Below are 14,308 nucleotides of genomic sequence, written 5' to 3'. Positions count from 1 at the left end.
AAGAGCTACATGCGGCTCCAGAGCCACAGGTTGCTGACGCCTGGTCTATCCCTAATCTGGTCTTTTAGATCTTCCAGAGGTGCACCTATTGTCATTGTAACTAAATCCACCCACCTTCCTGCTGGTTGCCCCCTTCTCTTTTCTTTCACTGTTCCCAGCATTATAAAGTTCTCAAAGAGCAGGGTCTTCACCTAATGTGCCCAAAATATTATCATTTATGCCTCGAGTGAGAACTTTGCATCGAAACAAATTCAACATATGATACTGCTGTTGGCAAGTAGTTAAGGAAAGATCTATCCATTGTATTATTTAGGTAATACTTGATGTAGAATAAGATGGTGGAGGTGCTGGTTGATGTGGACTTCGAACATTACATATCTAAATGATAAGGCAAGGAGGCAGACAGGCAGGATTTGCTTAGCTATTAGGAAGCCTTGATGGGGTATAACTCTAAATCAGGGGTAGGTAATTGGTCTGTAATTGAGCTGGTTAAAGTTCATTTGATGAATTGAGTATGATTTTTTTAATTGGACAAAATTATTCCAGTAAGCTTCCTAACAAACAGGAAGCAGCAGGTGAAGCTAAGCAGGATCACATCAGATACCTGTACAATTAGCACAGGGGCCCCCCAAGGCTGTGTGCTCTCTCCACTTCTCTTCTCTCTGTATACCAATGACTGCATCTCCAACGATCCATCTGTTAAACTACTGAAGTTTGCAGATGACACAACAGTGATCGGTCTCATTTGAGACAATGATGAATCCGCATACAGACAGGAGGTCGAACGACTAGCCTCATAGTGCGACCGAAACAATCTGGAACTGAACACACTCAAAACCGTTGAAATAGTGATAGACTTTAGGAAAAAAACCTTCCATACTTCCACCTCTTACAATACTAGACAACACAGTATCAACAGTAGAAATGTTCAAATTTCTAGGTTCTACCATATCGCAAGATCTAAAATGGACAGGTAACATCAAAAACATCATCAAAAAAGGACAGCAAAGAATGTTCTTTCTGCGCCAACTCAGAAAGCTCAAACTGCCCAAGGAACTGCTGATCCAGTTCTATAGAGGCATTATTGAGTCTGTCATTTGCACCTCTATAACTGTCTGGTTTGGTTCTGCAACCCAACAAGACAGACACAGACTTCAGAGGATCATTAGAACTGCAGAAAAAATAATTGCTACCAACCTGCCTTCCATTGAGGACCTGTATACTGCATGAATCAAGAAGAGGGCCGTGAAAATATTTACAGATCCCTCACATCCTGGATATAAACTGTTTCAACTCCTACCCTCAAAACGATGCTATAGAGCACTGCACACCAGAACAACTAGACACAAGAACAGTTTTTTCCCGAAGGCCATCTCTCTGCTAAACAAATAATTCCCTCAACTCTGTCAAACTATTTACTAAATCTGCACTATTAATCTTCTCATCGTTCCCATCACCCATCTCCTTCCACTTATGACTGTATGACTGTAACTTTGTTGCTGGTAATCCTTATGATTTATATTGATATTGATTGTTTCCTGATTGCTTATTTGTAGCCTATGACTATCATTAAGTGTTGTATCATTAAGTGTTAAATTTGTACCCTATGACCATAATTAAGTGTTGTAAGTGTTGTACCTTGATGAAGGTATCTTTTCTTTTATGTACACTGTGAGCATATGCACCAAGACAAATTCCTTGTGTGTCCAATCACACTTGGCCAATAAAAATTCTATTCTATTCTATTCTATTCTATTCTATTCTATTCTATTCTATTCTATTCTATTCTATTCTATTCTATTCTAATAATTTCTGGAAGTGTCTGATAGGCATAAGAATTTGACAGAGGCCACTGATTAAACAGGGGGAGAGTTTTCCAGTGAGCAAATGTGTTTTTTATTCTACTGTCTAGAATATAATTTGCTAAATAACTTCCTGGACTTATTAGTGTCTGGAGCATCCTGTGTTTGAGAGGCTGATGGTAACCAGCTGAAATTTTTTTGTTGGACACATCTGTTAGAAGTCATATAAACTTCCTCATGTTTAAAGTGTTTTTTGAGATTGTTTTGTTTTGACTTGTTCATTTTCTCCTTCAGACTTCTCTTTTGGCATCCAACTGGAGCCATGTGGATGATGTAGATAGCCAGCTATGTAATTTTTATTTTTATTTTTTTGGATAGCAAATTGGTCAACAGAGCTCAGATAGAATGTTCAGTGTCTGAGCACAAATATTCTGAATTGAGGGTCAGCTTTGAAGCCTTGGTAACTACTTTGCCAAACTAAATCCATTTTTTAAACATTGTAAGCTGTCCAGGGGCACCTTGCGGTGAAATGGAAAGCAAACAAATTTAATAAATAAAATAATAAATCAATCCAGGATAGCAAGGGACTAACAACAGTAATAATAAGGAAACAACTAGGATTGGCTAAGCGTTGCTGTAAGGATTTAAATGGAGCATAACAAAGATTCTGAGAATTAAAAGAATTTCTTATACGTTTAACAGGGTTTTTAGAGAAACAAAGATTCTTGTTGATTTATTCCATTGCATAGAGAATTCAAAAAGTAACATCATATACTTCTAAAAGCTTGTCTAGATTAGAAGCTGATCTTAATGGAATATACTTTTTGTGGCCAGAAAGGAATATACCCAGAAGGGATGTTTCTTCTATATTCCTCAGAAGAAATATAGAAGGAAAATCCCTAAAAATATTGTACTTTTAAAAAAGAAAATTAAATATCAAGAGCGAGCTGCATCAATATGTGGATATCAGAATTATTCTTACATGTGATCTTCATAGTCCTTTTTTAATATTTACTTTACTCTCTCCTCTAATGGAATACTTTCTATTTTCCATCATTAAGATTATACCTGATGAGCTGAATGTTTAATTAGAGTTTTTGAATTTTTCTGTGTATTGGGTTACATCAGTGCTGTATATTTAGCCCATGTTTTGGTGGGGTTTAATGTTAGGATGAGAGTACAAGTTTTTCATATGCAAATAATTTCCATTTCTATTGGTAAAACCAATTAAAACTAGAAAACAGGCTGAAATTTTACCAACAATATTTCCCTATTGTATTGCCATGTTTCAGTGGTGTTTCCTTGGGGAGCAGAGGGGCAGAAATAAACAGCTTCCATGTACTGTAAAAGTTGCTATGTTCCAAATTTATCGGGACCCTTAATCTATTTATACTTTCTAAGATTTCATATTTAGCTTTTTGCTTTACTTCAAATACAAGTTTACAATTGAACTTTTCTTTCATTTAGGACTGAAGGCAAACTCACCTGGTGTTTCCAAACTTGTTGTTCTGAAAACCTCTAATAGCTTAGAAATTGTTCATAAACAATCAAAAGTATTTAGAAAATCAGTTTAATGAACTTAGTGTCTTAAAAAGTGCTGGCAATGCAGGGCAAAATGGCTATTCCTGTTGTCTCCCAGGAAATATGCAGGAGACTATTGTCCTGTGATCTCTTCTGGGGAACAACTGTCAGGAGCATATGTTAGCAATCTTGTGTCCTCTCCTTATCCAGAAAGATTTCAAGGAAACAGGCCTATTTACCGGTTCCTTGATCTTTGCTGCAGTCATCGGCTCCACTTTTGCAGAGATATCTTCAATCCACTATTCCTCCCTCCCACCCCAAATTAAACAGTAGTCAAATAAAAGGCAGCTGAATCCACAGAAAAAATGACAGAATGGCAAATGTCTCAAAAGGGATTCCCTCTAAATTTCTTGGATAGTAAAGGGGAGGAAGGGAAGATGTACTTTCGCTGTGTTTCCTGTCTGGTCTATCTCATAATAGTCTGATAAGTATCTGTCTACCTGCATCTTATGGAAATTGTTGAAGACCTTTGCCAAATATACTGTAGCAAGTTGGTGCCTAAAAGAAGGCTTTAAATAAAGGAGGATATTTGTAGCTCAGGGTTGAAATGGGAGGTCCTTGGTGCTTTCTGAATTTGATTGTTTTCTTGCAGACATTTCATTACCCAGACTAGGTAACACATCAGTGCTCATCAATGAGCATCAATGTTCTTTTCATCAATGAAAATAAGTCCCCTCCCCCACACACACCTTCTCGCCCGCCCCTCCCCCGTAGCATTTGTCTCCTTTACCCAGTTTATCTGTGGTTTCTGGGAGGTGATAAGTAAAGCCCTTTCTACTCTTAGGCTTTTAAACAACTATTTTAATGTTTTTATATCTTTTCTCTGTTTTATTTTACAACTGGTTATACTTTGCCTTTATGCGTTATTGCTCTCTTGGCTTTTTATATGTTTTTTTAAAAAAAATATCTATGTATGTATCGCCCTATGCACGGTCACTCACGCTCTTGTGACGTCTCGCCTGGATTACTGCAACGCTCTCTACATGGGGCTTCCCTTGAAGGGCATCCGGAGGCTGCAGTTAGTCCAGAATGCGGCTGCGCGGGTGATAGAGGGAGCCCCTCGTGGCTCCGCATAACACCATCCTGCGCAGGCTGCACTGGCTACCTGTGGCCTTCGGGTGCGCTTCAAGGTTTTGGTGACCACCTTTAAAGCGCTCCATGGCATAGGGCCGGGTTATCTCTGGGCCCCCCTCCTCCCACCAGATACCCCTCACCGACCCGTGCGCTCTCACAGAGAGGGACTCCTCAGGGTGCCGTCAGCTAGGCAGTGTCGTTTGGCGACGCCCAGGGGAAGGGCCTTCTCTGTGGGGGCTCCCACCCTCTGGAATGAACTCCCCCCAGGACTCCGTCAACTTCCTGACCTTCGAACCTTCCGTCGCGAGCTCAAGACACATTTATTCATCTGTGCAGGACTGGCTTAGATTTTAAATTTAGAGGGGTTTTAAATTGATTTTAATATTTATATTTTATATTTATATTTCTATTTTTAATAATTCGGGCGTTAGAATAAGTTTTTTAAGGATTATTTTAATTTGTATATTGATGTTTTATATGCCTGTGAACCGCCCTGAGTCCTTTGGGAGATAGGGCGGTATATAAATTCGAATAATAAATAAATAAATAAATAAGTATGTAAATTAGCGAATTCTGGTTACTGAATAGTTGAAATGTGTATCAAATAAAACAAATCTTAGCAAATATCTTGAAACAGAGGGAATTAGGATAGAGAAAGTTAAGTTACTTTTTATAATTTTTTTTTGAGAGATGATATTAAACAAGGAACATGAACAACAGATTTAGTCAAATAATTTCTAAGCAGCAGTTACTGTGAAAGGTGGCTTTGATTAACATTGAGACTCCAGAATTCTGATAATATATTTTTGTAATGAGATAGAATCCTGAAATAGTTCTTTTGTATTCTAGGGCTCCAACCTGACAGACATCTCAACTCAGCTTCTGCTTCAAGGAAACTTACTAAAAATCTCAGCCGGAAACATCCAGGAGAGAACATTTTTTCTTTTTGATAACTTGCTCATTTATTGCAAGCGGAAATCCAGGTGAGTGCGCTGTTTTATGTCCGTTGCTCAGTTTCCTTAATAATAAATACACGGAAATAAGTGTTTTATATTGTTTCTGGATTAAGGAAAAGGGACCATCATTTTTTTTCTCTAATTCTTATGAAGACTCACCTTACATTTTGAGCTTTAAGGCTCTAGAGGTGTGACTTTAGCAAAGACGTGGGCAATCTTACCTTGGACTGGGACTCTAATTTTTGGGGAGAGGGGGCAAAAGCCACCAGGATGAAGCTGAGACCAAGTTTCTATAGGCAAAGTGAAAGAGTGTAGGAGTCATTTGTTTTGTGGTTGTTTTAAAATAAGCTGTTCTGTTTCCCTTCCCCCCATTGAAACAGTTAGCTCGCGCCAATTCATTAGCTCGCGCCAACTCATTACTTTGTCCAAGACAAAAAACCAGGAAGTCCCGCCTCCTATTTATAGTCTCTGCAGATGTCACTGCATGACAATTATGACTTGGCTTTGTCCCAACTCTTCCGCTGCTGCGCATGCGATCGTCTTCGTAACCTTGCATCGCTCCAAAACTGTTCTTGGGGCGTTGCCAAATCAGAAGGAGGCTCCATGGAATCAGGCTGTGCCGGCCCCTCTTCCTCCCTTTGAGTGGGTGCCAGGGAGGGAAAGGGCTCAAGAGAAGCAGGGCTGGCCAGGTCTTCTCCCTCACTTTCTGAATCATCCGAGTCCAGGAGTCCGGGTCCAGGAACCTGGGTCACAACACTATCCCTCACCGCAGGGCCCTTCCCCCGGGGCTGACGATCGGGATGCGGTCGGGCTGGGTTCTGCTCATGGAAGGCCTGCACCAGGTCAGGGGCATGAACGTCGGAGGCATCTACCCAGGAGAAATCAGTCCCGTATCCCTTCCACGCGATCAAATATTGGAAACGACCCTTCAGCCAGCGGGAGTCTCGTCGCTGTGGACTTCAGATTCCTCCGATCCGTCCTCGGCGACAGTGACGGGTGCTGTTGGGCACCGAAGGGACTCGGTGTGGCCTCAGGAACCAGAAGGGACCGGTGAAAACGGGTGGATCCGCATGGATCGTGGCAGGGTCAGTCGGTAGGCTACCGGGTTGATGACTGCCTCGACAGGAACGGGCGATGAATCGGTGGTCCAACTTCTTTACCGGGCGGTCGGACGGGAGGTGTTTGGTGGAGAGCCACACCGGTCTCCAACTGCCAGCGGGGCGTTGCCCGTCGGGAGCGGTCGGCGGACCGTTTGTAGTCCTCCTTTGCCCGATTCAGCTGCTGGCGTACCAACTGTTGGACCGCATGCAATTCCGTCAGGAAGGTCTGCGTTCGGGAACAGGAGAGTCCGGTGGTGCCAGAGGAAGAGCCGCGGATGGTACCCACATTGGCAAAGAACGGGTCATCTGAGTAGAGGTGTGCTGAGAGTTGTTAAAAGCAAACTCCGCCAGGGACAGGTAGTCGGCCCAGTTGTCCTGTTGCTGGTTGATGAAGCAACGGAGATACTGTTCCAGTATACCGATGACCTTCTCTGTACCCCGTCGGTCTCCGGATGGTGCGATGACGACAGACACACCTGCACCTCCAACGCGGCCATCAGGCTCTTCCAGAAGCGGGCTGTGAACTGAACTCCAGCGGTCCGAAACCACCCTGTCCGGTAGACCATGGGCGGAAGATGTGCTGCAGAAAGAGGCGGGCGTTTTGCGGCTGTGGGCAGTCCAGCGGCATGGGATGAAGTGTGCCATCTTGGTGAGCATGTCCACCACCACCAGCACCGTGGTGAACCCAGAGGACGGCGGCAGGTCTGTCAGGAAGTCCATAGAGATCGCCCCAGGGTCTGTCGGGTGTCGGCAAGGGCTGGAGGAGCCGGGAGGGCCCCGTGGCGGTCTTGGCTTGCCGGCACGGTACGCAGGATGTCACGTAGGCATGTATATCATGCCGCACTGGGCCACCAAAGGTCCGTGTCACCAGGTGGAGGTCTTGAAGAACCCAAAATGTCCTGCTGCAGGGTTGTCGTGGCACTGGGTCATGACGAGGGCTCGGAGTGGTCCTGTGGGCACATATAATCGCCCGAAACTTGAGTAAGTCCTCCTCCAAGGTCCAAGGAGGCGTGGGGCCCACCTCCGCTCTCCTTTGCTGCGACCAGGCGTCCTGGCGCTGCGCCTCGCACCTGGGCCCGCAAGTCCACTGGCTCCCGTGCTGCGGCCAAGGCTTCTGCCGGCAGCACTGTCCGTGGAGGAAGGGGTCCTTGGCGCAGAGGTACTCTGGCTTGGACAGGGCATCCGCCCTCCGGTTGTGACCGCTGGGAATGTAGGTCACGCGGAAGTTGAACCGGGCAAAAACAATGACCACGGATCTGCCGCTGGTTCAACTTCCGAGCTGTGGTGAGGTGCTCGAGATTCCGATGGTCCGTTCGGACCTCCACCTGATGTCGGGCCCCCTCCAGATGGTGTCGCCAAGCCTCGAATGCAGCCTTGATAGCCAGCAACTCTTTTTCCCAGATAGTGTAGTTGCGCTCGGAAGGTTGAGTTTCCGGGAGTAGTAAGCGCAGGAAAAAGTGTGCCACCATTCGTCGGAGCCTGTAGCAGCACCGCTCCCAGAGCCACATTGGACGCGTCTGTTTCCACCACAAAAGGCCGGAGCGGGTCGGGATGCCTCAGGGCGGGTTCCGTGTGAAGGCTTTCTTGAGGGCTGTGAATGCTTCTTGCTGCGGGGACCCCACCGAACGCAACCTTCTTCCTGAGGAGCTGGGTAAGTGGAGCTGTCAGTGTGGCGAAGCCGGGATGAAGGTCCGGTAGTAGTTGGCGAAGCCAGCAGGCGCTGAACATCCTTCACCCGGCGAGGGCTTCCCAGCTACACAAAGCTTCTACTTTACATGGGTCCATGGCTATGCCCTCGGGCGAGATGATATGCCGAGGAATTCTATGGAAGTCCGGAAGAAGACGCATTTCTCAGCCGCATTGAGTTGTTGCTCCATAGCGTTGCAGAACCAGACTGGCGTGTCGAAGGTGGCTTTCCTGGACCGGGAGTAAATCAGGATGTCGCCAGGTAGATAACCACGAACCGATCCAACATGTCTCGGAACACGTCGTTCATGAAGTGCTGGAAAAGCGGCGGGAGCATTGGTCAACCCAAATGGCATGACAGTGTATTCGTAGTGTCCGTATCGGTGCGAATGCCGTCTTCCATTCGTCTCCTTCTCGCATCCGCACCAGGTTGTAGGCCCCGGAGATCGAGCTTGGTGAAGATCGTGGCCTCCCGCAACCTTTCCAGTAGCTCCGGGATGAGCGGCAGGGGTAGCGATTCCGCACCGTAATGGCGTTTGGCGGTAATCACAGCATAGGCGCAAGTCCCTGTCTTCTTCTTCACAAGAGGACCGGGGCCGAGAGAGGGACTTTGAAGGCGGATGAACCCTCGGGCCAGGTTTTTGTCCAGGAAGTCCCTGAGGCGGCCAACTCGGGCTCCGACATGGAATACAGGCGTCCCACAGGCAGTGGTGCGTTGGGCAGAAGGTCCACGGGCAATCGTAGGGCCGATGCGGGGTAGTCGGTCCGCCTCCTTCTCGCTGAACACGTCGGCGAAGTCCGTCAGCTCAGGAGGCAAGGTGATGGCAGCGGTGGGGCGTTCTGGCGGCACAGGTGTGGCGGATGTGATCGGCACTGCAGACTCGGGAAAGAGATGGCGTTCGCGACCAGGCCACCTGAGGATCGTGGGTCCGAAGCCAGGCCAACCCAAGGACCAAGGAAAATGAAGGTCCGCCGTGACATAAAACTGGATCGCCTCCTCATGGTCCCCAATAGCCAGGCGCAAAGGCTGGGTGGCGAATTTAATGGGGCCGGACACCAGTTCTCGTCCATCAATTGTCTCTACCGCATCGGAGGGTCCACGGAACCACGGGACCGCAAACTGGGTCACAAAGGCCTGGTCCATAAAGTTTGTTGTGGCCCTGAGTCCACCAGCGCATGCGCCTGGAGCCCGTCCGACTGGTTCCCCAACCATATCCGTGTGTCCAGAATCAGATGCCGAGGGGCCCAGAGTCTACTTCCATAGCGTCCAGTGGGGGCTTAGTCGTGCCCGACCTAGGGTTTCCCGAGGTCGGGCCTGCTCCATTCGATTGGTCACGCTGTGATTCGGGGACGGCGTGCCGCCGCTTTCTGGGGCAAGAAGCGGCAAAGTGGCCGGGCTCCCCACAGTACAGGCACAATCCCCCTTGGCGCCTCCGGTTCCGCTCCTGGGCTCTCAGGCGAGGTCTGGCCGCTCCCAACTCCATGGGCTCTTCCGCAGCGGTTACAAAACGTGGGGCGACCCGGGGTGCTGGTGGTGCAGGAAGTGGGGGTGCAGATGTCGACGGCGGGTCCCGGAGGGTGCGACGGGATGGTCGCCGTTGCAGACGGGCATCGAGGCGGAGACAAAGGGGCACCAAGTTGTCGAGGGTCCGCGGCGCCTCCACGCGGGCCAGCTCGTCTTGCAATTCCTCTGAGAGTCCCTCCTGGGCAACGTCCACCAGCGCTGCATCATTCCAGTCAGAGTCCTGGCACAAAAGGCGAAATTCAGCGATGTACTCCTGCAGGCGTTTCCCTTGACGGAGTTCCTTAAGGCGCCTGGTTGCCGTCAGCATTGACGGGTCCTCATACATGGTGCGCAGGTGCTGCCAAAAACGCTGTTGGTCCGCCAGCAAGGGGCTGTCCTGGAGCAAGAGGGGCGTGGCCCATCGAGCAGCCGAGCCGGAAAGAAGGTTAATCACGAAGGCCACCTTAGCCCGGTCGTCTGGGAAATCCTCTGGCCTCATAGCCATGTAGAGCTGGCACTGTCCCAAGAAGGTCGGGAACATCTCAGGCTGCCCAGAAAACTTATCCGCACGGTTATCGGGCACTTGCGGCGAGGAGGAGGTGGGAGGATGGGGGGCTGCAGGCACATTCCTGGCAGCAAGTTGGCCTGCCAAGTGAGCCACTTGCTGCTGGAGCTGTTGATTAGCCACTTGTAGCTGCTCTAACTGCTGCTGTACCTGCTGCTGATCCATCTTTGGTGGAAGATGTTTTAGTCAGGTCTTGGACAAAATGTTCTGTTTCCCTTCCCCCAATACTCCCAGCAAAGAGTCCGTCAGAGGCCTTCCTTTTTTCCTTTTATTTACATAGATACATGTCCTGGCCACGTCTACCCACGGGCCTGCCAAGTTTCTGGAGATAACGAGGAAATTATAGATAAGGCCAGAATTACTCACGAATATATTCTTCCCTCCATTGAAACAGTTAGCTCGCGCCAATTCATTAGCTCGCGCCAACTCATTACTTTGTCCAAGACAAAAAACCAGGAAGTCCCGCCTCCTATTTATAGTCTCTGCAGATGTCACTGCATGACAATTATGACTTGGCTTTGTCCCAACTCTTCCGCTGCTGCGCACGGCGATCCTGTCTACGTAACCTTGCATTGCTCCAAAACTGTTCTTGGGGCGTTGCCAAATCAGAAGGAGGCTCCATGGAATCAGGCTGTGCCGGCCCCTCCTCCTCCCTTTGAGTGGGTGCCAGGGAGGGAAAGGGCTCAAGAGAAGCAGGGCTGGCCAGGTCTTCTCCCTCACTTTCTGAATCATCCGAGTCCAGGAGTCCGGGTCCAGGAACCTGGGTCACAACATAAGCTTTTATTTACAAAGAAGGATTCCGGGGGTCCTTGGTGCTCTCTGAGCTTGATGGTTTTCTTGGAGAGATTTCATTATCACTAGATATAGCATCATCAGTATTAAAAGAAGTGGGATTGTTTTGTTTTATATACTATTGGCTTGCCCTGTCAGTGTTGGTGGGAGTGTTCTTGGTGTTTCTTTGATTAGGTTGTTGCTTACTATTAGTTTGTTTCTCTGTGTTGGTAGTTCCTTGATTGGGATATTGTTTACTTAAGAAGGAGTCCTGTTTCTTTTTATACTATGCTAAGCATATTCCAATAATACCTCTCTTAAAACATCAAGAAATATTATTTTTTATTTTATTTTTTGGGCAATCGTGATCAAGAAGGATTCGGGGATAACAGTTCAGAATGTAGGCTGGAGTTTACAATGGTCATATTCTTTTGTTGGAATTGTCTATGGAGATTCTCAGTCATCCAGATCATGGTTGTCTCAAAGCAGGAGTGAAATCCAGCAGGTTCTGACAGGTTCTGAAGAACTGGTAGCGGAAATTTTGAGTAGTTCGGAGAACCGGCAAATGCCACCTCTGGCTGGCCCTAGAGTGGGGTGGGAATGGAGATTTTGCAATATCCTTCCCCCAGGAGTTGGGGTGGGAATGGGGATTTTGCAGTATCCTTCCTCTTGCCATGCCCACCAAGCCACACCAAGCCCACCAAGCCATGCCCACAGAACCCACAGAAATTTGAATTTCACCACTGTCTCAAAGGTGCTTTTTGCAAGAGGCAACTAGACTTCCTGGGTTTTCTTTGAAGATGTTTCGCTTCTCATCCAAGAAGCTTCTTCGGCTCTGAAGACATTTCGCTTCTTGGATGAGGCGAAGAAAGTCCAGTTGCCTCTTGAAAAAAGCACCTTTGTGTTGGAATTTATTTTTATTTAGAAAATGTATACAGCTATCCATCTTAAATACATAATGTGGTGGTGAGCAGCCCACACAAAAACAATACAAAAATTCATAACCAATTAAAATAGTCAATACAAGAAACAAATAACCAAGACACAAATGCCCTGGCTCTAATACTTGGGGGGGAAACCAGGTTATAACAGCCCTATGGAAGGCTAAGAGAGACAAAGCCTTGTGAACCCACAACTGAAAGCTGGAAACTGATGTGCGTGGCAGGAGTTCTCTGTACTGAAACTGGGTCACATAATTGGAAAAGACCTGAAAACAGGTGTGTAGAAGCAGTGAAATCAGACATGCGGGCAAAATGTTTGGGAAACTTTTTGAAGTTTGAGGTGAGACAACACAAGTGAATTGAAACATTTTAGGCATTAAAAAATTTTATGCAAAAAAAGTGAGGCAGCAATAATGTCACTAGAATCTCATAATAATTTCTAAATGTAATTATTCCTTTCTCTCTCTTTTTTTTCTCTCTCAACAAGCCCTGCTATAAATATAGGCTGTAGGGAAGAAGATTGATAATGACTTATGCAGCATTACCATATTTTGATGCATCCTCTGGCCCTTTTCTATGTATGATGCAAGAACTAAGGGGAAAATAATGAAAGGGAAAGTAAACAATGAAGAGTCAGAAGGGGAATCCAAACAGCAACTCAGCCCAGATGTAGGGAAAAATTCCAGAAACTCAGCCTTAACTAACTGACTGTCAGTGAGGATTGGATATTCCTCTTGCAGTTTCCAAGATCCTGCATTTAATTCCAAAATTTGCATACTTCATTGAAATATAATTCTTGATTGATCTTGCATAGCTGTGTGGGCCTTAAAACATGCTCACCTCAAAGGGCTGGTAGTTACAGTTCCCTGAATGTTGCTTCCATCATTCTCATGAAAGCCATGACAACTTGCAGATGCTGCTGAAGATCAATGTAATAGATTACTCAGTTTTCATACCCATTTCCCTTTTGCTTGGAGAAGTAGGCTTGACTGAGGACTGAAATTAGGTATATATCTGATCTGGTGGGCCATCCGAAAGAAATGTCTCCCCCCCACTTGGGGAAGGCATGCATCATATCAGTGGTGAAATCCACTTATCTTTGCTACCGGTTCAGGAAAGGGAGTGTACGGGAATGCGGACGCCTCTTCTGCACATGCACAGAAGGTAAAAAAACGGGACCTAATGATGTCCCAGTGGGTGAACAAAGCCTCCCGCTGCCGGCGCTACCGGTTCGGTGAGCCAGATAGAACCGGGAGGATTTCACTGCTACATCAGACTAATTGGGAAGAATCACCCCATGCCATCTTAGATTGGGGATGTGCAAGTAGCTCTAGGTCATCCCACTAGCTTCATTCATACTATCTCCTTTCCTTTCAAGTGATACTCAAGTGGGAGGGCATGGATTGGGGTAAAGCTAATTATATTGGTGATCTGTGGGATGAGTTTCTGCTGGCTTTATTCATATTCTGAAAGGAATTTAAGAGCATCCTCCTGTAAAGAGGAAGGACAACACATAGGTGAAATAGAACAGTAGTAGTAAAAAGGGGAAATACCTACTCAATAGGTCTGTAGGTCAGTTAGGAACAAAATAGGCTAATAGGCTAGAGATTCTTTATTCTACAGCAGCAGTCACCAACTGGTGGTCTATGGACCACTGGTGGTCTGTGAGAAAATTTTGGTGGTCCGCAGAAAAATTATTTGCATTTTTTTATATTGCACTAATATCCTCAAACTATGGCCTCTGGGTTGGATACGTGCAATGAACGTTTGTGTTGCTGCAGAGAGTCTCCCCCTTTAGGGTCTTTTTGTGTGGGTTGGCAGGGGACAGAAATTCCAACTTGGGATTTGCTTCAGCCTCCTGGTGCGGGACTTTGGGTAAAGGCTGGAGAGAAGTGTTGCTGGTGGCAAGGAGCTGGAGGGCCTTGTTCCAGTGGGACTGCATCATGGCCTGGAGCTGCCTGACAATCTCAGCCCGCTGAACCTCCAGGCGCCGGTACCTGGCCTTGCACTCCTGCAGGTCTTCCCTATGCTTGGAAAGCCTATGCTCGTAATCCTCATAGTCCTCTTGATCAGATCCAATTTGAACTGAGTCAGTTGTTTTGCCAACTCTTTCTTGTGGTGGCTGCTTAGCTCCAACAACTACTTCCTCTTGGGGCCCTAAGGAGCCCAGGCAGGGAGGCAAGGAGTGGCTGGCAGGGGAGGGGTGAGTAGAGGCCGGTGAAGCGCCCCCCCGAATATGAATGACATCAAGATGGCCATTGAGTTGGCCATGACCACCCAGTCACATGACCACCTAGCCACACCCACCCAGCTGATCATTAGGCAGAT

At 47.0% G+C, this 14,308-nt stretch overlaps 1 protein-coding gene across 1 annotated transcript in view; it reads left to right on the top strand.

The window, feature by feature from the left end:
• PREX1 (phosphatidylinositol-3,4,5-trisphosphate dependent Rac exchange factor 1) overlaps positions 1–14,308 on the top strand; it is a 265,515-nt gene that overhangs the window by 153,210 nt on the left and 97,997 nt on the right. The window contains exon 7 of the mRNA XM_058175593.1: positions 5,307–5,440. Coding sequence (XP_058031576.1) covers positions 5,307–5,440 — 134 coding nt within the window. The remainder of the gene's footprint in view (positions 1–5,306; positions 5,441–14,308) is intronic.

The sequence above is a fragment of the Ahaetulla prasina genome, chromosome 3, assembly GCF_028640845.1.
Source record: "Ahaetulla prasina isolate Xishuangbanna chromosome 3, ASM2864084v1, whole genome shotgun sequence".
NCBI classification, from domain to species: domain Eukaryota; kingdom Metazoa; phylum Chordata; class Lepidosauria; order Squamata; family Colubridae; genus Ahaetulla; species Ahaetulla prasina.
The sequence above is the reverse complement of the archived record's forward strand: the minus strand, read 5'-3'. Positions and strand labels throughout refer to the sequence as shown.